Source organism: Vitis riparia, chromosome 18, assembly GCF_004353265.1.
Source record: "Vitis riparia cultivar Riparia Gloire de Montpellier isolate 1030 chromosome 18, EGFV_Vit.rip_1.0, whole genome shotgun sequence".
Classification (NCBI taxonomy): Eukaryota; Viridiplantae; Streptophyta; class Magnoliopsida; order Vitales; family Vitaceae; genus Vitis; species Vitis riparia.
In genome coordinates this window covers 24625667-24646909 of record NC_048448.1, presented here as the reverse complement: position 1 = coordinate 24646909, position 21243 = coordinate 24625667, and the positions used below count along the sequence as shown (strand labels likewise).

The window sequence follows — 21243 nt, the reverse complement described above, 5'->3', positions numbered from 1 at the left end:
TTTTTTTAATATTTCCAAAAAATACAGTGTTAGTGTAGATCTTTGATTTGAATTGATTTAATGAAATTAAAAGATGAATATTGATTAAGTATGGAAGTAGAACTTGGGTGGTGGAGAGGAGAGAACAATTTTCCTTTGGCCTCTAAGAATGGTGGGAAGAGGCTTGGAACTTAGGAGTGACGTAGAGTGGGAGAGCAGCGGTGAGTCCAGCAACATTGGGTTTGGTTGGCGTCCTGGTGACTGGGTGGTGGTGGTGGCGGTTGCGTAGCTTCTTGGCAACACCCCAGCTCCTCTCACTCTCTCCGAGGCGGAGACCATTTCAATAAACTTCAATAAATAGGGTCAAATGTGTGAGATATATACGATTGTTATGGTGGGGCCCTCGGGTGTTCACCAATCATATCGCACCATCCAGCTTTGGTGGCCCCCACTCTATCTCCAATCAGCCTCATTTCACATCTTTTGTTACCTTTTGAGTGAAACCAGTCTCATCAACCTGACCCATCAACGGCTGTGATTGAATCGTGTCATGATCTGGTGGGGATGGCCCACCGGATAACAGTGAAGACCAATGGAGGTTTGAGCTTTGCTTCAAATGGACGTTCAGGATTGATGGGGGTCAAACCTATCATGGCCCCCACTGTATAACAGACCATTCCCCTCTTGCTTCCGGAGATGCTGATATATATTGATTCAGTTGAGCTCCCTTTTGCTTTTCAATTCCTCCCTCTCTTCTCATGGAACGGAATAGTCGCTATAGAATTATCTCTGCAATCTTGAATCTGGTGAGACTCTTCTTCTATATCTTTCTCTCTCTCTCCCTCTTTCTCTCTCTTTTTTTCCTGCTCTTTTATAGGGTTGTTGTAAGAGAATCAAAGCTTTTGATAATAATAACATGCTTAATCTCTAGTTTTTCTATGTAAACCTCTAGTTTTTTTTGCCTTTACTCAGTTTTTTTTTCCTGCTTGTAGAATTTTCGGAATGAGATTTTCTGATAACATCTCTGAAAATTGAAGAACATGGGAATTCTTTTTGGGTGATTTTGTGTTTACTGGAACAGTTTATGATTCCAATGATCTAAAAATAAGGTTTGGAATCTTGGGTTAATCATCAGATTGAATAAGGTGGGATTTTCCCTTCTGATTTATTTATTTTTCTACTTCTCCCCTTTTGAGAGGTATTGAAAAGTTTTTAGGGGGGTTTGACTTCCATATGGAGAAAGGGTTTTCAGATGGTTGATTTTTGAGGTGGGGGTTTTTTGATTTCATGAGTAAATTTCTGAATCAATGATTTAAATTTTTGTTTTCTGGTCCTGATTTCTGTCAGGAAATGCTTAATTAGTTTTAATTTAATCAGAAAGGGTAAATAGGAAAAATGCTTGATACCCAGGTTAGTTTTTGGGGAGATGAATTGGGGTTCAATGTTCCTAATGGAGTAATTTCTTGGGTGTTTTCGTCCTTTTGAATGCTTGAATGGAATTATATCTTCATGTGATTTTTAGAGTAATTTCTTGCTGTACTTCTTTTTCCTAGTTGAATTTAGTTGGAGTGCCTAATGGATGTTTTGCATGCTATGTCTCAGATTTAATTGGCATTTAATTTAGTACCTGAGAAAAGGATTTGAAAATGGATCTCAAAGATCGGCTTTCTGTAGATACCTGGACACAATCATCATCTTCATCCGGGAATGAATTACCGAAAGATCAACAATCATTCACCAATTTTAGTTTGCAGCAGCAGCAGCATCAGCAGAAGTGGGAAGATCCTTCTGTGCTAGATTACAGTGTTAGGATTGAACCAGCTTTCCAGGAATTCAACCAGACTTCTGCAACCCCATCATCTCTTCCTTGCAACCCTAATAGTCAAATCAAAAACTTGAACCGAGAAGATTGTCAGATGAATGAGATGCTAGAACCCAATAGAATCCAAGACTGGGATCCAAGAGTGATGCTTAGCAATCTCTCTTTCCTGGAACAGAAGATACATCAACTCCAGGATTTAGTCCATCTGATTGTTGGTCGGAGAAGCCAAGTTTTGGGTCGAACAAATGAACTTGTAGCTCAGCAGCAGCAGCTTGTCACTGCTGATCTCACTTCTATTATTGTTCAATTGATCACGACTGCTGGTACTCTTCTCCCATCTGTGAAGAATACCCTTTCGACGGCTAGTCCTTCTGTTGGACAGCTTGGGCAGCTTGGTGGAGTACTGTTTCCTTCAGGAACAGGCATGAATGGGGTGGTGTGGCACAAAGTAGTGGTGGAAGCAAGGTTTCTGATCAATCTAACCAGATTGATCTAACTGGTGCTTGTGTAATTGAACAAAACAATGCTACTGAAGAACATGAACTGAAAGATGAAGATGATGCTGATGAAGGGAGAACCTTCCTCCTGGCTCCTATGAGATCTTACAGCTAGAAAAGGAAGAAATCCTTGCACCTCACACCCACTTCTGCATGATATGTGGTAAGGGATTCAAGAGGGATGCGAATTTGAGGATGCACATGAGAGGTCATGGTGATGAATACAAAACTCCAGCAGCTCTTGCAAAACCCAACAAGGAATCCAGCTCTGAGCCAATGCTTATTAAGAGGTATTCCTGCCCTTTTGCTGGTTGCAAGCGCAACAAGGATCATAAAAAGTTTCAACCTCTGAAAACCATTTTATGTGTGAAAAATCATTACAAGAGGACTCATTGCGACAAAAGCTACACTTGCAGCAGGTGCAACACCAAGAAGTTCTCAGTTATTGCTGATCTTAAAACTCATGAGAAGCATTGTGGCAAGGATAAGTGGCTTTGTTCCTGTGGAACCACTTTCTCAAGAAAAGACAAGCTTTTTGGGCATATTGCTCTCTTCCAAGGCCACACTCCTGCTATTCCCCTTGATGAAACTAAAGGATCTGTTGGGCCATCTGACCGTGGGGAAGGCAATGGAGCAGCAAATAAGGTTGGAAGTATGGGGTTCAACTTCAGTTCAAATGCTTCGAGTGGAAGTGGAGTTCAAGATATGATGATGGATGTAAAAAGGGGTGCTGACGAGCCTACTGGTTTTTCTCACCATTGACCTTTGATCCTTGTAGTCTCGTTGGGTTTCACGAGTTCCCTCGACCCCCATTTGAAGACTCAGAAAGTTCATTCTCTTTTCTTGTCCCAGGGTCTTGTAGCTATACAAGAAAGACTGGAGGCGAGTCTAGTTCTAATGATCTTGAGTAGCAGTCAGATTGTTATTTCAATTTTCATTAGGGGTCCTGGGGTTTATTGAAATCACATTTCAATGGTTAGGTGACCCATGTACTAGTTATTTCTTGATTTTCAATAAATATTTTTCTTTAATCACTTGTGCCTTTGTTTGTGACTGCCATTGTTGAAGTAAGGCCGCAGTTTGAAGGTCAGCCAGTACTATCCTGTATGAACGCTGAGGTACACAATCTCTGCCGTACTTGTAGCTGTAATCAGTAATATAAATTGTGTAAAAGAAGATAATCATCACCAAATTGCTCATGTTTACCAGGATTGTGGAACCTTAGGCTGCAGCATATGTTGCCAGTACTTCCTGCAGCATGCTTGAGTGGCTGCAGATAGAGGCAGGACAGGATCATACCAGATATGAATAAGAGAAGAGGATGATAGCTACTGGCATTTTTTCTGGCTTCCCAATCAAGTTCTGGCGTTTTGTGTTGCAGAAATATGAGAATGCTTTTGGTAAAATCCAATGATGGGCTTTGCATTATTAAATTCCTCACTGGCAAGATTGCAAACCGAGTATTTTATCAGTATTACACAGCTGTCTCATGGGCTTGGAATCTGTCCATTTCATATACCTGAACCCAAGTGAGTCAAACTGACAGACTCTCTCAAGCCCCGGCCCTGCCCCTGTTTTGACTGAAAGTGATGGAAACGGTTCACGATACTAGCAAATTCAAATCATTTCTGGGATGCTATGTTTCTTGTGGAATATCTGCTGTGTGGCGGCTAAATATACATATACTGGGACCATTTGGAGAAAGAAACAAAGAAGAACTAAAGACCCTTACGTATCAATCCTGATCAATGTGAGTCATCTGAACTGAATCCGCGACTTTTATCGACATGGGTCATCTGAATTCTATCACAAGTGTGGTGCACAATGAAGAGAAAGCAAGAGAGGGAAGGAAAATTGGATCTATTGCAGATTGTAATTGGAAGGCGGACAGTTTCTAAAATACCTATGCACACACCCTAAAAGCTTGTGTCAATTGAAAATCTCCAACAAGCATATATCAGGAAGTATTGGTGAACTCCAGGAACTAATGTGGCAAATATTGATATCATAAATTCTTCCCAACAAGTTAAAAAACTCTCAGGGCTTAAGTGTTCTTATTATTGCCCATTTGTCTGTCATGTCAACCTGGATCAGGAGGATGAACATTTTAGAGGTCTGGTAACTTTGCTGCACTTTATGTGCGAGGTTTCAAGTTTGAGAGAAAAACTGGACTCCATCGTGTATATGCAACTCCTAAGTGACTCAAGGAAAAAGGCATCAATCTGATCTCTCAAGTGAACAGGAGGCAATGGAACCTACTCAAGGGCTGGCCTTTTACATCTGTGTATCTCTAAATAGCTACCTTATAATGAGTTAATGTGGGCAAGTAAGAATATTAGCGGAATGATATAATATTGATCTCACAACATTTCATGACCAATGAATAGCCACTGCAATCACCAAAACAGATACAGCTTCCTCAGAAATGAAACAGAGCCCAAGCTAGAGCCTGAAAAGATCAATTTCCATTGATATCAGAACAATTACCATTGTTAAAAGACAGCCTTAATCGGTGTTAGCTGATTGAACCGATCTTCCCATAATGAGAATTATGGAGGAGTATCAGCTTCAAACCCTTTGCACTTTCTCCTCCCTTTGATGCCTTCTTCAGAGGGCAGCGGTAATATTTCTCCCTTAGAACTACATCATCTAAGTAGGACCAAGTCTGTCCTCTGGGAGAGCTGTCAGACCACATGAACCTCTCAGAAAAGGGGTTCACCAGACTCTCACGGAATTCCTCTACTGTCTCACAATTCAAACCCTGAAACAAACAGCAATAATGCCAAATGTTCAGATTTAGCAAGAGAGGGAGAGAGGGAGAGAGAGAGAGAGAGAGAGAGAGAGAGAGAGAGAGAGAGTACTTCTGCCATGGCTTTGATCTTCAGAGTGACATCATTGGTAAGAAGGACAAGCTGTCCATCATTCTTTATTCTCCTGAAGAAAAGAGCACATTCAAGGATATGGTCTTCTGCAGTTGGCGAAACTATTTCCATTAAACTCCCGCAGGCAGAAAATGGCACTGAGCTTATCGTCCCACTGGTGAATCCCCCACTTCCTTCACTGAATCGAGGAGGAGAAGCAGGAGGGGTTGGTGCGATGGGCCTTCCTTCCTCTATAGAGCTCTGAACGTGGATCCACCACTTTGTTTTCACCATACATTCCTCAATCCATTGCAACACCAAAGAAACTTCTGATATTCTTCTAAACAAACTACCTCGTCGCTTCAGGCAATCCAGCTCCCTAATGACTGTAATCAAAGGAGGATCATTTTCATTAATTACAAAAGGGCACGCAAATTTGTTTAAAATTTTATTTTGGGAAATGGAAGCAATAGAAGGCCTTTTGAATAATATTTTACCCATTCTTGGAATGATTAGTTGAGTTCCCTTGAGACCTTGTAAAAGCTGTAATGACTTCCTCGACTCTTTGTTCAGAAGGCAAGTAGCGTCCACTACCATGTTCCACCTTCTCTTTCCCTCTCCAGCAGAATTGTTCTGCGCATGAATTTATTATGTGTAGACATACAACAAATTTAGTTGGATCAATGGTAATAAATTCTTGAAAAGAAACAAAAACATTTTTTCAACAACTTACAAAAGAAGAGTTGGTGGCATTCCCTGTGGTTCCAGTACAGTTGACAGAATTGCTGCTTCTAATTTTAGCACCAAGGATTGAAACTTCTGACTTGCTTTTGCAAGCAGCATTCTCAAGCAGAGAATGAAATGGTACCCTTTCTGCTCCTCTCTTCATTACCATAATCTCCTGTTCCAACTTTCCACGATTTCTAGAGCTATTTTCAGGAGAGGGCCTTACTGATTTTCGTATTTGGAGAACTTGAGGTGTCTGGTTCTCTTTGTCTGAAAAGGTGGACGTATCTTCTTCTGAACATTTGTTGGGGCCAGTGGAAAACTTTGAAGATGATGATGATCTGCACAATGCGGACTGTTTAGTTTCTTCTAGAATGCCCTTCTTCTTATTCACAGACTTCAGCAGAAGGGTATTTGGTGAAAAATTCTCTTTGTTAGGAGTAAAAATTTCTGTCTCTTCCCCATCAAACATAGGGAAAAGAGCCCTCGAAATTGGTTTATTTTCCAAATCCTCCTGCTTTGGCTTTCTAATTTTAGCACCATTACCATCACCAATGCTCTTTCTTGTGCTCCTGCCTGTTTGAATCTGAAGAACACTAGCAGGCTTACCTCTTCTTGACCATATGTTAGGTAAACTAGATTTTTGCTCCAATCTTACTGGAGGACTTTCTGGATTTTCATCATCAGACAGTCCAAGGGTCACAGGAAGAGGTTTAGGGGGCTGGTTTTCATTGCAAAATTGTTGATTCCCAATATCAGAGAGAATATTCCTGTCTGGGACAGACGAATTGACAGATTCAGTTGTGACAGCTACGGAGTGGAGGCCTGAGGCTTCTCTCTGTTCATAGCCTTTTCTTGGAGGGCTCTGGTTTTCCACTTCTTCAAGAACTTCAGCTACCAATGGGATTTCTATTTTATCATCAGCAACAGACGAATCCAGACTTCCAAGCAACTTAGATTTTTGCCAGGATTTTGTTGGGAGACCCACTGGAGTTTCTCCTTGAGAAAATACATCTGAGACAAAAAGAGGTTGTGGGCTCTTGATTTTTTCATCCAATTGTTCATTTCTTGTCTCCAAGAGAACCTCTGCAGAAGGCAACAAATTCACAGCACCCAGTATCTCCGTCTGTTCATAATCTTTTCTTGATGGACTTTGATTTTCTATCTCTTCAAGTGCCTCAACTACTGGAAGACCTTCTCCTTCTGTTTTTTCTTCATCAGAAGCTGAAGAATTCATGTTTTCCGGCTCTGGAGGTGCAGATGGAATTGGTTTCTCCACAAATGGTTCACAATTCTCATCAGAAAAGAAAGATTCCATGCCCTTCAGAACTGGATGATGTGATTGAATTTCCTTACTGTCAACAGAAAATGAACTCACATCCTACACAAAAACCAAAACACAAAACAAAGGAAAATTCAGAAGCATTTTGACAAACATCTTACGATCACTCCAGATTTATAATTCTCACCTGATAAATTTCATCTTCTTTCTCTTCTTCCATCAACACATCTGACGCTGACACAAATGGGTTTTCTAAATCATAGGCCTGGCTCAAAGGAACCCAATGCAGCCTATAGATCCTGCTAGAGCTGCCCAACCTTATTGTATCGCCCTCTTTAAGTTCAACTCGAGCACGCGGTTGGATCTTCTTCTCCGAAACCCAAGTCCCATGTACTGACCAAGAACAAGAACCCATCCAGGATCAATCAAGAACCCATCAAACAATTCAAAAACAAAAACGTGAAAACGTTTTCAAAAGGGCCATTTTCATTTCCACTTTAGGTTAATTATTTTTCTTATTTGGAGGTTCAACAGCAGAACAAAGGTCCTACTGATTTTCTGTAATCTTTATGCAGTGCACAAGAACAACAACGCATCAAGAACCCATCAAAAGCACATCAAAGAAACAACAGAAATGCAATTACCAGATGATAAATCCATCACAGAGAGCTTCTGCAACGTGGGGTTTGAATATATTTGAAGGTGGAATCTGCTGATGCTTGGATGTGTCAACATGATGTTGCAATCTGGGTGTCTTCCAACCATCAAGATCTCTTCCAATACGTGCTCTGGTCTTTCCGGTTCGGAGATCCCCGGCGGTGGTTGGTCGATCACGAAGATGTTCTTGAGAATGGCGTTGTTCTTCAGGACTGTGAATACAGGGATTTTCTTCTCATTTTCATCAGCCATGGTGATCATTCCCTTCGATAAAGAGATAGATTGCTAGGGTTTCTCAAGAATTTCTGAAGAAACGAAACGGAGTTTTGGGGAATTTATGAAGAAATGAGGTGGGTTTTGATTTTCTTGGACCGAAAAAGAAAGGTTTTGCATTTTGATTTTGAATATCTGAAAAGGCGACCGTTGGGTAATGACCTTAACGGTACTTTTTCCCCCGAATTTCCCAAAAAAGAATTCAATATATCACACTTGGAAACTGAAGTCTATTGGGGATGAGTATCTAGTATAATTTACATTCTAAAAACAAAATTTAAATAGTAATATTAGGTGAATGTTAATGTGACCCCCTACAATTTTTCATGCGTGTTCCTATACAATTTTTCATTTATAAAAAATTATTTGATTTTTGAAAAATTAGTCATCACTTATTTTATTTATTTATTTTTTTAAATAAAACCTTAATATGAATTCCTTTAAAGGAAAAATACGTCTATAAATCTAAATCCGATAATCAAGTTACTTATTGGAAAAGTACAACGTGTATAACATCCTCTAAACCATAAAAAACACATCTCTATTAAAAATGAATAAAAGAAATTATAAAAATTAATTAATTAATCCTAAATGAGAAAAGAATTTCATGAATAAATATATGCAAGTTAGAGTGAAAATTATATTACAAAAATACAAAATGAATTACAAAATAATTGCACAAAGTTATTTATTAAATTGATTAATAAATGATTTTATTATTTTAACAATTATAACATTTTAAAGAAATTTCAAAAATAAATCATTTACATTAAAAAAATTCAAATTAATGATTTCAATTTATATATTTACAAACAAAAGTTTCAAACTATTTTCAACAAATACTTTGACTCAATCCTATTTTGTATTCAAGTTTTATTTTCAAGAAAATTATTGTTACTCATTATTATTAAATAAAAAATTATTGAATGCAATTTTATTAAATTTCAATTTCATTTTATTTACAAGAAAGATTATTTTTATTTATTTTTCTAGAAAAGGAATGATTTTTATTTACTTTCTAGAAAATGAATGAATTATTACAATTCAATTTTATTTGTGATTTTTATTACTTTTGTTGGAAATAAGACTTTTACTAATTTATTTACAAGTATTAAAATTCAATTCAATTTTATTAGTACAATGAATTTTTATAGTAAAATGGATTTTACAAAATATACTTTAATTCCTTTTTTATTTGCCAAAAAAGATTTTATCTTTTTTGGGTTTAAGGAAAGGTTGTCATAATATTAACATCTTGCTTCTATAAAATGAGATTTAAAAAGGATTTCTTTACAATTTTATCTATCAAAGATATTTTATTCCAAATTTTATTTTTAAAAAGAATTTTATAAATTTTATGAATAGAAAAGATCTTTCACAAATGGTTTAGAAAAAAAATATATATTTAAAAAGATAGCATGTTTCCAATCACTTTTTATTTAAAAAATATTTTTACAATTTAATTTATAAAATAATTCCCATCCAAAAATATTTTTACAATTATTTACAAAGATATTTAAGTTCAAAGTGACTTTTATTTGAATTACGAAAGATTTATTAAAAAAAATGATTTTATCTTTATTTTCTTTGATAAGAAGTTTAACAATTTCATTAAATTTTTTTTTACCAATTTTATATTAAAAGGGGTTTACAAGTTTGGGTTTTATTAAAAAGTTGGGAAAAAATTGTTATAAAATAAGAAACAAACTAATGAAATGTAAGCTATGAAAGGGAATTGAGAGGAAAGAGTGAGAGAAAGACCTTAAGAAGACTTTCTTTCTTAAGATGGATCTTATACATAGGATGAGAAACTTTCGTATAGGTGTAGACCCTCCATTTTGTCCTCTTGGCACATACCTTGATTAAGTACTCTTTCAATACTTTATAGCAGTTCTTGGAAGCCTATTGTTACTCACATATCTCACCCATTTGAGTCATTCGAGATACTAGATACGTATTTATGACAATTTGTTTAGACTTATTTAGGGCCCATTAGGCACACCTGGCCCATTTAGGTATGCCTAGTCCTAGGGATTGTTCCAACACTCCTAAGTCATTTGTATGGCTTACGTGGCTTGCATGGCCTACGTAGCTTGCATGTTTCTTTATAAATATGTGTTGCGCACTTATATCTAGTTATTTATTTATTTGTTTGTTTATTTTCATATCTACTTATATATATATATATATATATATATATATATATATATATATATATATAGTCATTGTACATTTTTTTTATTATTGTCATTTTATTTTTTTATTTTTTATAATTATCATCATTAGATTTGTTTTTGTTACCATTGTTTCTATTATCATTATTATTATTAAGATTATTATTATTTTATTGATATTATTCTTACTATTATATTATATTATATATATTTTTATTTACATTTCTACTTCCAAAATACCTTTTTATTTATTTTTATTTTATTTACTCGTTTATTTAGGTAAAAATAAAAAATAAAATTAGTGGGGAAGTGGAAAGAAGCCTCCATTGGGAAGGGGAGGCTAGGGGATTACGAGGCATGATAATTGAGAAGAAATGGGAAGAGGAAGGTCAACACAATAGGGGAGATTTTTTGAGGAGACGTTCTTGGAACTTTCAAGAGAAGGAACAGATTTTGTTGTGGGGATGAACACCATTAAAAATAGGGGTTGCTGCATGGGAGAAGGGGAGGATAGAGAAGGAAGATGGCAACCATCTGAGGATTTTTTGAAGCATCAACACATGCCATGGGAGGTGAGAGAATGCCATCGGATTTGTCCTTGAAGAACAACGTGCATCGGATTTGAGAACCATATTTTCTTTTGAAGATTGAAGACATGATTTTGGAAGATAAAGATCATTAGATTATATTTTTTGGGAGAGAACACAAGCACTAGAATTTTATGGGTGGAGATTAACACCAGAATTTTCTAAGAAGAAGCTAAAGAGATCACAAAGATTTGTGGCAGAATTTTGGAGCAGCAAAAGGGGGGTCTTAAACGAAGGAAGGAAGGAGCATCTTGGATGAGGGGAATCATGGACTGGTGAAAAATGGAAGAGACAACCACTCAGAGATGATAATAAAAAGAGAAGTATTCAGAGATATGAAGATTTAAACAACTTGTGAAGTGGGTCAACACCACAATCCTCGATCACCATTATCATATTCATCCTTGATTGCAATAGTTGGAAAATGGGTTTTTGTGGGTTTGATTGATATATAAATTCTAGAGGGGTCCCACATGATTTCTAACATCCACTTTGAGAAGACTAGGGATAGTTCTTGAGTTTTGGAGGGAAGATCAGTTCAGGCTACAAGAGGAATTCCACTATCACATAAAATTTGGAACTCCACTTTGGGGTATGTGTAGGTCTCAGTTTTGAGAACATAAACTATACTTGTATCACATGATTAACAAGATTGTGAGTTCATGGGGAGGAAATCTTATCATCATCCTACATGATCTTTGGAGGATGGCACCATTTTGCTCACAATCAGCTCCGTTGAGAGATCTTCATCAAGGCTGCATTAGTGGATTTTACACAGCAGGCTACCACTCAAAAAGCCCTTCCATGCATTGATTTTTGTACCACCAGATTTTGTGAGAGGTATCTGAGAAAATAAAGGTTATGTTTAATTAAGAAAAACACCCAAAAGAGGGAGGCAGAGGGGGGGGGGGGTGAATTGGGTTTTTTAAAATTCTTTTCAATCACAACAAGTTCAAGCACAATATGAACAAAATAAAGAGATAGAGTTAGAGAATTCAAACTCGAGTTTTATAGTGGTTCAACACTTCCTTGCCTACGTCCACTCTCCTCAATCTCCTAACCGAGTGAGGGTTCTACTAACTTGAAACTTCAACCAAGCTTCCAATCTTCTTACACTTGGATTCCGGCTCTAATAGGCTCTTACACAATCTCTTCAAGATTCAAACCTCTTGAAGGCTTTAACACTCGGATTTTACAAGAAAGAATCCCTCAACCTAGCTTAAGGATAGCTCAAATACAAGACAAAGCTAGGATGATACACAAGAGTGCACTAAAGGATATGCAAGTGATGATTTAATGCACTAAGAAATAAATTAGAGCTTTTTGGTCAAGAACAGGTAGGTAGACAATTGATTGTAAGTGTTCTCTTGTCAATAAATGAAGTGGAGCTCTCAATTTATAGGTTTCTAAGCTTGGGAGCCAAAAACAGCAAAAGGTAACCTCGACCGGTCGAGTTAGGGATCGATCTGTTCACTAGTCGTTAGAGCATTTAATGCTTGACAGGTTATCGTTACCTCGACTAGACTTCGACCATGAAGAAAATCACCTCGACCGGGAAGAGAAGGCTATTGGGAGAGAGAGAAAATTTTGTGCATCCCTCGATCAGTCCTCGACCGGGCAAGGGCAACTGGTCGACCGGTTCCCCAACCGGTTGAGCTGGTTGGCCATAGCCTTGACCGGTTGAGTCTTTTGGCTCCGAAAACCTATCTTTTTCAATTCCTTTCTTTTCTAACACTTAGGCAAGGTTTTTAGGTGAATTATTATGCAAATTTTAAAACATTTTGCCTAAGGTACATTTGTTAAAACTCGGGTTTTAATGAAATCGAAGTTTTAAAGAATAAACCGAGTTTTCTAAGTTGCAGGAAACGGTATGAAAATCCTAAGTGCACTCATGCATTCATCTTACATCAGTTTCCTATGATCACAAGTCTTCCAAACGTCTTGATCTTGTATCCATTTGGTCATTTGATGAATTTTCGAGTTTATGCCTGAGATTCTTAACCATTAAACCAATTAGTCATTTAACCATGGTTTGTTATCATCAAAACCCGATTAGGAGAACCCTGGGCTAACAATCTCCCCATTTTTTATGATGACAAATCTTAGTTATCTAGGAGAGAAAAAAAATCTCCCCCTCAAACCAATCATGGATCAATCAATCAATTTTCAATAGGAAACAATGTAAAGGTTATGCTTAATTAAGAAAAACACCTAATTGCTTAATTAAAAAAAAAAAAAAACCCAATTCACCCCCTTCCTCCTCCCTCCTCCCCTCCCTCTTTTGGGTGTTTTTCTTAATTAAGCATAGCCTTTATTTTCTCAATTGGTATCAGAGCTAGACCTTTTTTTTAAAAGACTTAATTGTCTAAGAGGAAATTGTTATTCCATCAAGCTCATCCCAAGCTAAAAATTTTTCAAAACATAGAGCTCCATTCTTTACGGGAACCAACAATCCCTATTGGAAAACTAGAATGACTTGGTACTTGCAATCTACTGATTTAGATGTATGGAACGTCATTGAAGATGCCCCAACTTTTCCCACTAAACTAGTTGATGGAATTTTGGTTCCAAAACCCAAGCAAGAATGGAATGAGCTTGATAGAAGAAACTTTCAATTAAATGCTAAAGCCGTTTTTACTTTGCAATGTGCTATGGATAGAAATGAATACAATAGAATATGTCAATGCAAATCGGCTAAAGAAATTTGGAGGTTGCTTGAAATAACTCATGAAGGAACTAATTAAGTGAAAGAATAAAAAATTAATTTACTTGTTCATAACTATGAATTGTTTTCAATGAAAGAAAATGAGACTATTGTTGAGATGATTACTAGGTTCACCGACATTGTCAATGGTCTTGAAGCTTTGGGAAAAACCTACAAGGAATCCGAGAAGGTGACGAAGATATTGAGGTCTCTCCCATCAAAGTGGCATACCAAGGTCACCGCAATTCAAGAAGCAGAAGACTTGACTAAGCTACCTATGGAAGAGCTCATAGGGTCATTAATGACATATGAGATCAATTTGACAAAGAAACTACAAGAAGGTGAAGACAAAAAAAAGAAGAGCATAACCTTCAAAGCTACAACCAAAGAAGAAGAAGATGTTGAAGAAGAAAAAACCAAGTGATAAAGATGATGATTTAGCCCTCATCACAAGAAAGCTCAACAAATATATGAGAGGTGAAAGGTTTAGAGGAAGAAAGTTCACCTCTAGAAGAGATCCTTCTAAAAAGGAATCTTCATCCCATGGTGACAAGGAGAAATGGGAAGAGAAAAGAGATTTGATATGCTTCAAATGCAAAAAATCACATTAAATATGATTGTCCTCTCTACAAGAGTGAATCCAAGAAAAGAATGAAGAAGGCAATGATGGCCACTTAGAGTGAAAGTGAAGAATCCTCCGAAGAAGAAAAGGAGAAGGAAGTGGCAAACATGTGCTTCATGGCAATAGATGATCTTGATGAGGTAAACTCTAACTATAGTGATGAAGATATGCATGATGTTTTTGAAGAATTATATGAGGATTTTGAAAAACTTAGTTTGAAAAATAACTCTCTTAAAAAGAAAATTCAAGAATTTGAAAAAGAACTTGAAGAAGTAAAAGAAAATTTTTCAATTGTTGAAATATCTAAAACTCATCTTGAAAAAGAAAATGAGATTTTGAGAAGTGAAAATGAGATTTTGAAAAAGAAAAATGAATGGTTGACCTCCTCTCTTTCAATTTTCTCTTGTGGACAAAAATCTTTTGAAATGATCATAGCTAGCCAAAAATGTGTTTTTGACAAATAAGGGTTAGGATTCAAATCTTCAAAAAATCAAAAGTATTTTAAAAACTACTTTGTAAAAGAATCCGCAAGTGCAAGTCCTTCTACCACTTGCAACTTTTGTGGAAGAGGAGGACACATTAGTAGTACATGTCCCTTAAGAAATGGTTCTCAAAAGAATTCAAATGCTAAAGCTAAAAAGGTTTGGGTTGAGAAATCCAAGGTCACTAACCCTCAAGAACCCAAAAAGATATGGGTACCTAAATCAACTTAAATTTTATTTTGTATGGATCAAAGAAGGATAAGTGGTTCTTGGATAGTGGATGCTCAAAACACATAACCGGGGATGAATCCAATTTTTCTTTCCTTACAAAGAGAAAAGGAGGATACGTTACCTTTGGAGACAATGCAAAATGAAGGATCATTGGTCAAGGCAACATTGGCAATGACACATCCTCTCTTATTGAAAGTGTTTTATTAGTGGATGGTTTAAAACATAATCTTTTGAACATAAGTCAACTTTGTGACAAAGATTTTAAAGTGATTTTTGAAGCATCTCATTACATCATCAAAGATATTCAAAGTGATAAAACCATCTTCATGGGCCATAGAGGTGATAATGTTTATGCTATTAATATTTCAAAATATGTTGGCTATGATAGATGCTTTTCAAGCATGCATGATCAAAGTTGGTTGTGGCATAGGAGGTTGGGACATGCTAACATGGACCTCATTTCCCAACTCAACAAAGATGAACTTGTTAGAGGCCTTCCCAAAATAAATTTTCAAAAAGACAAAGTTTGTGAAGCTTGTCAAATGGGAAAGCAAATCAAAAACTTTTTTAAAAACAAAAATTTCATTTCAACAACTAGGCCTCTTGAATTGTTGCATATGGATTTATTTGGTCCCTCTAGGACACCAAGCATTGGAGGAAAATCTTATGCATTTGTTATTGTGGATGACTTCTTAAGATACACTTGGGTCTTATTTTTAAGTCAAAAGAATGAAGCCTTTTATGAGTTTTTAAAGTTTTGCAACAAGGTTCAAAATGAAAAAGGTTTTACAATTACTTGTATAAGAAGTGATCATAGGAGAGAGTTTGAAAATATTGATTTTGAAGACTATTGCAATGAGTATGATATTAACCACAATTTTTTTGCTCCTAGAACTCCTCAACAAAATGGGGTAGTTGAAAAGAAAAATAGAACTCTTCAAGAAATGGCTAGAACCATGCTAAATGAAAACAATTTACCAAAATACTTTTGGGCCGAAACGGTTAATATTTCTTGTTATGTTTTAAATAGAATTTTATTAAGGCCTATTCTTAAGAAAACTCCCTATGAGCTTTGAAAAAACAAGAAACCCAACATTAGCTATTTCAAAGTCTTTGGGTGCAAATGCTTTATATTAAACACCAAAGACAATCTTGGAAAATTTGATGCAAAATCGGATGTTGGAATTTTTCTTGGCTACTCAACTTCAAGTAAAGCCTTTAGAGTTTTTAACAAAAGAACCATGGTTGTTGAGGAGTCCGTCCATGTTATTTTTTATGAATCTAACAATTCTTTCCAAGAAAGAGAGAGTTTTGATGATGATTTAGGCTTGGAGACCTCCATGGGAAAACTAAAAATTGAAGATAGAAGACAACAAGAAGAAATTGTAGAGGATCCCAAGAAAGAAGAATCACATTTGGCACTACCTCATCCTCAACAAGTGCAAAGTGAATCAAGCCAAGACCTTCCTAAAGATTGGAAGTTTGTCATCAACCATCCACAAGATCATATTATAGGTAATCCATCTAGTGGGTAAGAACTAGATCATCTCTTAGAAATATTTGCAATAATCTTGCTTTTATCTCTCAAATTGAACCTAAAAATATAAAAGATGCTATGCAAGAAGAGTTAAATCAATTTGAAAGAAGTGAAATATGGGAATTAGTGCCAAGACCTCAAAATCAAAGTGTTATTGGAATTAGATGGGTCTTTAGAAATAAAATGAATGAAAATGGCATAATTATAAGGAATAAAGCAAGATTGGTAGCCCAAGGTTTTAATCAAGAAGAAGGGATAGATTATGAAGAAACCTTTGCTCCCGTAACTAGATTGGAAGCCATTAGGATGCTACTTGCCTTTGCATGTTTTAAAAACTTTGTTTTATATCAAGTGGATGTGAAAAGTACTTTCTTAAATGGCTTTATAAATGAAGATGTATATGTTGAACAACCACCCGATTTTCAAAGTTTTAACTTTCCTAATCATGTTTTTAAACTTAAAAAGGCACTTTATGGTTTGAAACAAGCACCTAGAGCATGGTATGAAAGATTGAGTAAATTTCTTTTGAAAAAGGGTTTTAAAGTGGGAAAAATTAACACAACTTTTTTCATAAAAACCAAAGAAAATGACATGCTCTTAGTGCAAATATACGTTGATGATATCATTTTTGGAGCTACTAATGTCTCTCTTTGTGAAGAATTTTCTAAATGCATGCATAGTGAGTTCGAAATGAGCATGATGAGAGAACTTAACTTCTTCATTGAACTTCAAATCAAGCAACTAAAGGAAGGAACCTTCATCAATCAAGCAAAGTATATAAGAGATCTCCTCAAAAGGTTTAATATGGAGGAAGCCAAAACAATGAAGACTCCAATGAATTCATCCATCAAGCTTGACAAGGATGAAAAAGGTAAGTCCGTCAACTCAACTATGTATAGAGGCATAATAGGTTATTTGCTATATTTGACTGCTAGTAGACCCGACATCATGTATAGTGTATGCTTGTGTGGTAGATTTTAATCTTGTCCTAAAGAATCTCACTTAAGTGCCGTAAAACTAATTCTTAGATATTTAAAAGGGACAATGGACATAGGCCTATGATATTCTAAGGGTGATAACTTTGAATTAATTGGATTCTCGGATGCCGGCTTTACCAATTGTAAAGTTGAAAGGAAAAGCACTAGTGACACTTGTCATTTCCTAGGACACTCACTTGTTTCATGGCATAGTATGAAGCAAAATTCAGTAGCTTTGTCAACGGAAAAAGCCGAATACATAGCAGCCGATTTATGTTGTGCACAAATCCTTTGGATGAAACAAACACTTAATGATTTCAATTTGTTTTTTGAGCATGTTCCTATTAAATGTGATAACACTAGTGCCATAAACATTTCAAAAAATCTGGTGCAACACTCTAGGACTAAGCATATAGAGATTAGACACCATTTTCTTAGAGATCATGCACAAAATGGTGACATTACACTTGATTTTGTAAGCACAAAATATCAACTTGCCGATATTTTTACAAAACCTCTAAGTGAAAAACAATTTGTTGATATTAGAAGACAACTAGGGGTGATTTCTTTATGATCAAATGATTGCTTGATGAATTCTTGATTGAATATACCTTATGATTGCGTGAATTTCATATCATATGCATCATATAGAAATAATCTTAGGAAAAATGTCAAATTTTGACCAAAAATCAAAATTCCCTTGACATTAGACATAAAAAATTGGGGATTTCAACTGAAAATGGCAGGAGGAGGATCACGAGACAAGAAAATGCCAAAAAAATTGGAGCGTTGACCGTTGACCGTTGACCAAGCGATCATCCGGTTCGTTGGGGCTGGGAATTTAAAGAGGCTTCCGCGCTTAATTTTTTCCATTGTTTTCCTCCATTCCTTGAAAACTCTTCACATACTTGCTTCCAGAGATCATTTTGGGTTGGATCTTAGACCGTTTGATGGCCTTGGAGTTGATTTTGGGACGTTTTGAGGCTAGGGTTTCGATTTGAAATCTAGGGTTTTCAGTTTTGGGAGCAATTTCTCTTTGACCGCGCACCTCAAGCTAAGTTCAGCTTCATCTCCGTGCATTTAGGGCTTCTAGTTGGATTTCCCTCTCTTCAGACCTCATTTTCTCCCTTTTTCCGTTCTTTAGATGGCGCCTAGGAGAGAGACGACTACCTCTAGGGCTTAGGGCAAGCGCCCTGCTGAGCCATCTCAGCCTGAGCATACAGAGGCTCGCCAAAAGGCGAGGTATGACACGACCCTCTTTAGTTCCGTCAAAGATTATCAGAGATACAAACAAAAATTCACCCAAAGGAAAGTCATTCCAGGGAGAAGTATCAATTTCTCCCAACTTCAGTACTTCGGGTTTGAGAGACTCTTCAGTCGGATGGGATGGCTGCCAATTGTGACTATTTTCGAGCCGATCTTTTCGACTCTGGTGCGGGCATTTTATTCACGGGTGACCTATGAACTTGGAGAACCGGTCATGTCCACGGTTAGATATGTTGAGATCAAACTGAGCCCGGAGAGTATTTGTCGCATTCTCGACATTCCTTCAATTGGACTCTGGGTGTATGAGTCCAAGGTTTGGCCCACTGTGTCAGGATTCGAGCCTAGAGAGGCTATTCAGAGGTTGTGCGGACTTGCAAATGCCCAGGGGATGGGCAAACCATTGACACACAGCTTGACCGTGTCCAACCGAGTCCTTCATCACATGATCTGCTCCATCTTATTGCCACAAGGTGGACATCGAGACGAGGTCTCCTACCTTGAGGCATTCATTGTGGACTCGATCCTGACAGGGAGACTGATTCACGTGGGGTATCTAATGATGATGCATATGATATCCTGTTGTGAGAACACGACCCGAGTACTCCTCTACGACCGCTTCCTTACTCGAATATTCAAGGATACTGGGGTCAATTTGAGCAGAGAGACGGACTTCAAGGCCCCTACTAGCTATGACACTTACGATGAGCAGTCCTTGGGGTGAATGAAGTTCGAGAAGGGACCCGATGGCTCCCGGATTAGGAGAGCTGAGCAACCTTTAGTACAGGCTCGGGGACAGGGACAGATGCATCCCGGAATAGAGGAGGAGGCTGAGATAAGAAAGATGGAGGATGGGTTAGACTCTTAGAGGGATTCTGAACAGAGAGGGGTCGAGCATGACATTTCTCATCCACCTCAATCAAAGAGTATTCATGTTGAGGCCACTTTCTCAAAGCCTATGATGACTGAGCCATCTTACACAGTGGGACCATCATCTCAGCCATCATTCACCGAGCTTCCTCACACAAAGATACCATCTCAGGCACCTCACGCTCCTAATCATGCCTCTTGGATGGATGTATCAGCTCAGATCATCTCATTTGGGACTCGTAAAGAGGAGCTTGCTTCAATCCATGATACTCGATTCTACTCTATGGAGGAGCGCATAGATCAGTATCAGACTGGCTTCATTTATCGATTTGAGCACTTCCAGCAGAGATTTGAGCATATAGAGGAGCGTATGGATCAGCAGCAGGCTACAGTCGAGCATCTCCAGCAAAGTATTGAGCGCATTGAGAGTCGCCAAGTGAGTCAGCATGAGAAGATGATGGCTTACCTCCGCTCCATGTTTCCACCTCCACCCCCTCAGCCTTGAGTTTATCTAGAGTTCCCCCTCAGTTTCTTTTTTATGTTGCCAAAGGGGGAGAAATATCTAGGATCTAGGAGATTCTCATGCATATCATTGTCATATCTATCTTAATTAGCATATATGTTATGTTTTCGTGTACATGTGAGGTTACCATATATATATATATGATATGCTATTTTCATGATCCATGTTTCCTATCTAATTTTTCATGCTTTACATTGTTTCCTATTGATCACAAGTCTTCCAAACGTCTCGATCTTGTATCCATTTGGTCATTTGATGAATTTTCGAGTTTATGCCTGAGATTCTTAACCATTAAACCAATTAGTCATTTAACCAGGGTTTGTTATCATCAAAACCCAATTAGAAGAACCTTTGGGCTAATAGTATCCACCACGCACTACTAGGATGAGAATAAGGCTGCCACTTTGAATCTCCACTACACATCAATATATTTTTTGTAAAAAAAATATAAAAAAAATGCCACTTTAAGAAAATGGCACCACCAGATTTTGTGAAAGGCATCAACACATTTTGATGAATTTGGAGAGCAACCACCATGTAAAGAAGATGACAACAAGCTACCACTTTGAGGACGTCTCAGGATTTTCTTTTATAACATGCAACATATAAAACATCAGAATGGAATGATTAAGAGCGTTCTAATAGTAGCCCCTCTTACACGTTGGAAGGTAAGTTCTCTTTTTTAAATTCTTGTTTTAGTTTAGTTTAATTTGTTCAATTAGTTTAGGTTCATTTATGATTTTTCATCATTAATTTAATCGATCCTTGGTGTTATAGTTCATGCTTTGATTTGGTTTGATCCCATTCTTTTAGTTTGAGTATTTCTTATATTTTTGGTAAATTGGCTTCTAGGTGATGCAGTTTTTATTTTGAAATTTATTTTGATTTATCTTAATTTGTTTTAGTTACTTTAGAATTTTCCATATTTGTGCACTGTACTTCTGCACTTGTAAATTGAAATATGATAACTTAGATACCCTTTCAAAATTTTCAAACTATTCTATGGTATTCTAGACTCCTTGAACTTTATTTTAGAATCTTTCTTAGGTCAAATATGGTTTTCCAATTAGGTGATATAAATCAGTTTTTTAGAAGGTTTAGTTTTCACTCTATTTTTAACACTCAATATTGTTTTACAAAATTAAATCACTAAACGATCTCTTTAATTTCTTTGAA

At 36.8% G+C, this 21243-nt stretch overlaps 2 protein-coding genes across 2 annotated transcripts; one reads left to right on the top strand and one right to left on the bottom strand.

Annotated features, from left to right (window-relative positions):
* The first annotated feature begins 679 nt into the window (after positions 1-679).
* LOC117907046 (protein SENSITIVE TO PROTON RHIZOTOXICITY 1-like) lies at positions 680-3332 on the top strand. Its single transcript, XM_034820397.1, is given in 5 exon segments — positions 680-785; positions 1582-2229; positions 2232-2372; positions 2375-3043; positions 3046-3332. Coding segments are annotated over 4 exon segments (1578 nt in total). The 5' UTR covers positions 680-785; positions 1582-1625; the 3' UTR covers positions 3210-3332.
* A 1285-nt stretch (positions 3333-4617) lies between these two features.
* LOC117907045 (FHA domain-containing protein PS1-like) lies at positions 4618-8244 on the bottom strand. The gene is made up of 6 exons (XM_034820396.1): positions 7812-8244; positions 7355-7560; positions 5893-7266; positions 5657-5792; positions 5160-5545; positions 4618-5059 (listed from the first exon to the last, which is right to left on the bottom strand). The coding sequence occupies exons 1-6, from the start codon at positions 8083-8085 to the stop codon at positions 4814-4816; spliced, it is 2622 nt and encodes an 873-aa protein (XP_034676287.1). The 5' UTR covers positions 8086-8244; the 3' UTR covers positions 4618-4813.
* Between the last annotated feature and the right edge of the window lie 12999 nt (positions 8245-21243).

Excerpts from the sequence above, each read along its gene's own strand:
- LOC117907045 (XM_034820396.1), bottom strand. The coding sequence starts at position 8,085 with ATGATCACCATGGCTGATGAAAATGAGAAGAAAATCCCTGTATTCACA. Across the intron at positions 5,793-5,892 it reads ATGCCACCAACTCTTCTTTT|AACAATTCTGCTGGAGAGGG; the intron begins GTAAGTTGTTGA and ends ATTCATGCGCAG. Across the intron at positions 5,060-5,159 it reads AGATCAAAGCCATGGCAGAA|GGTTTGAATTGTGAGACAGT; the intron begins GTACTCTCTCTC and ends TGTTTGTTTCAG.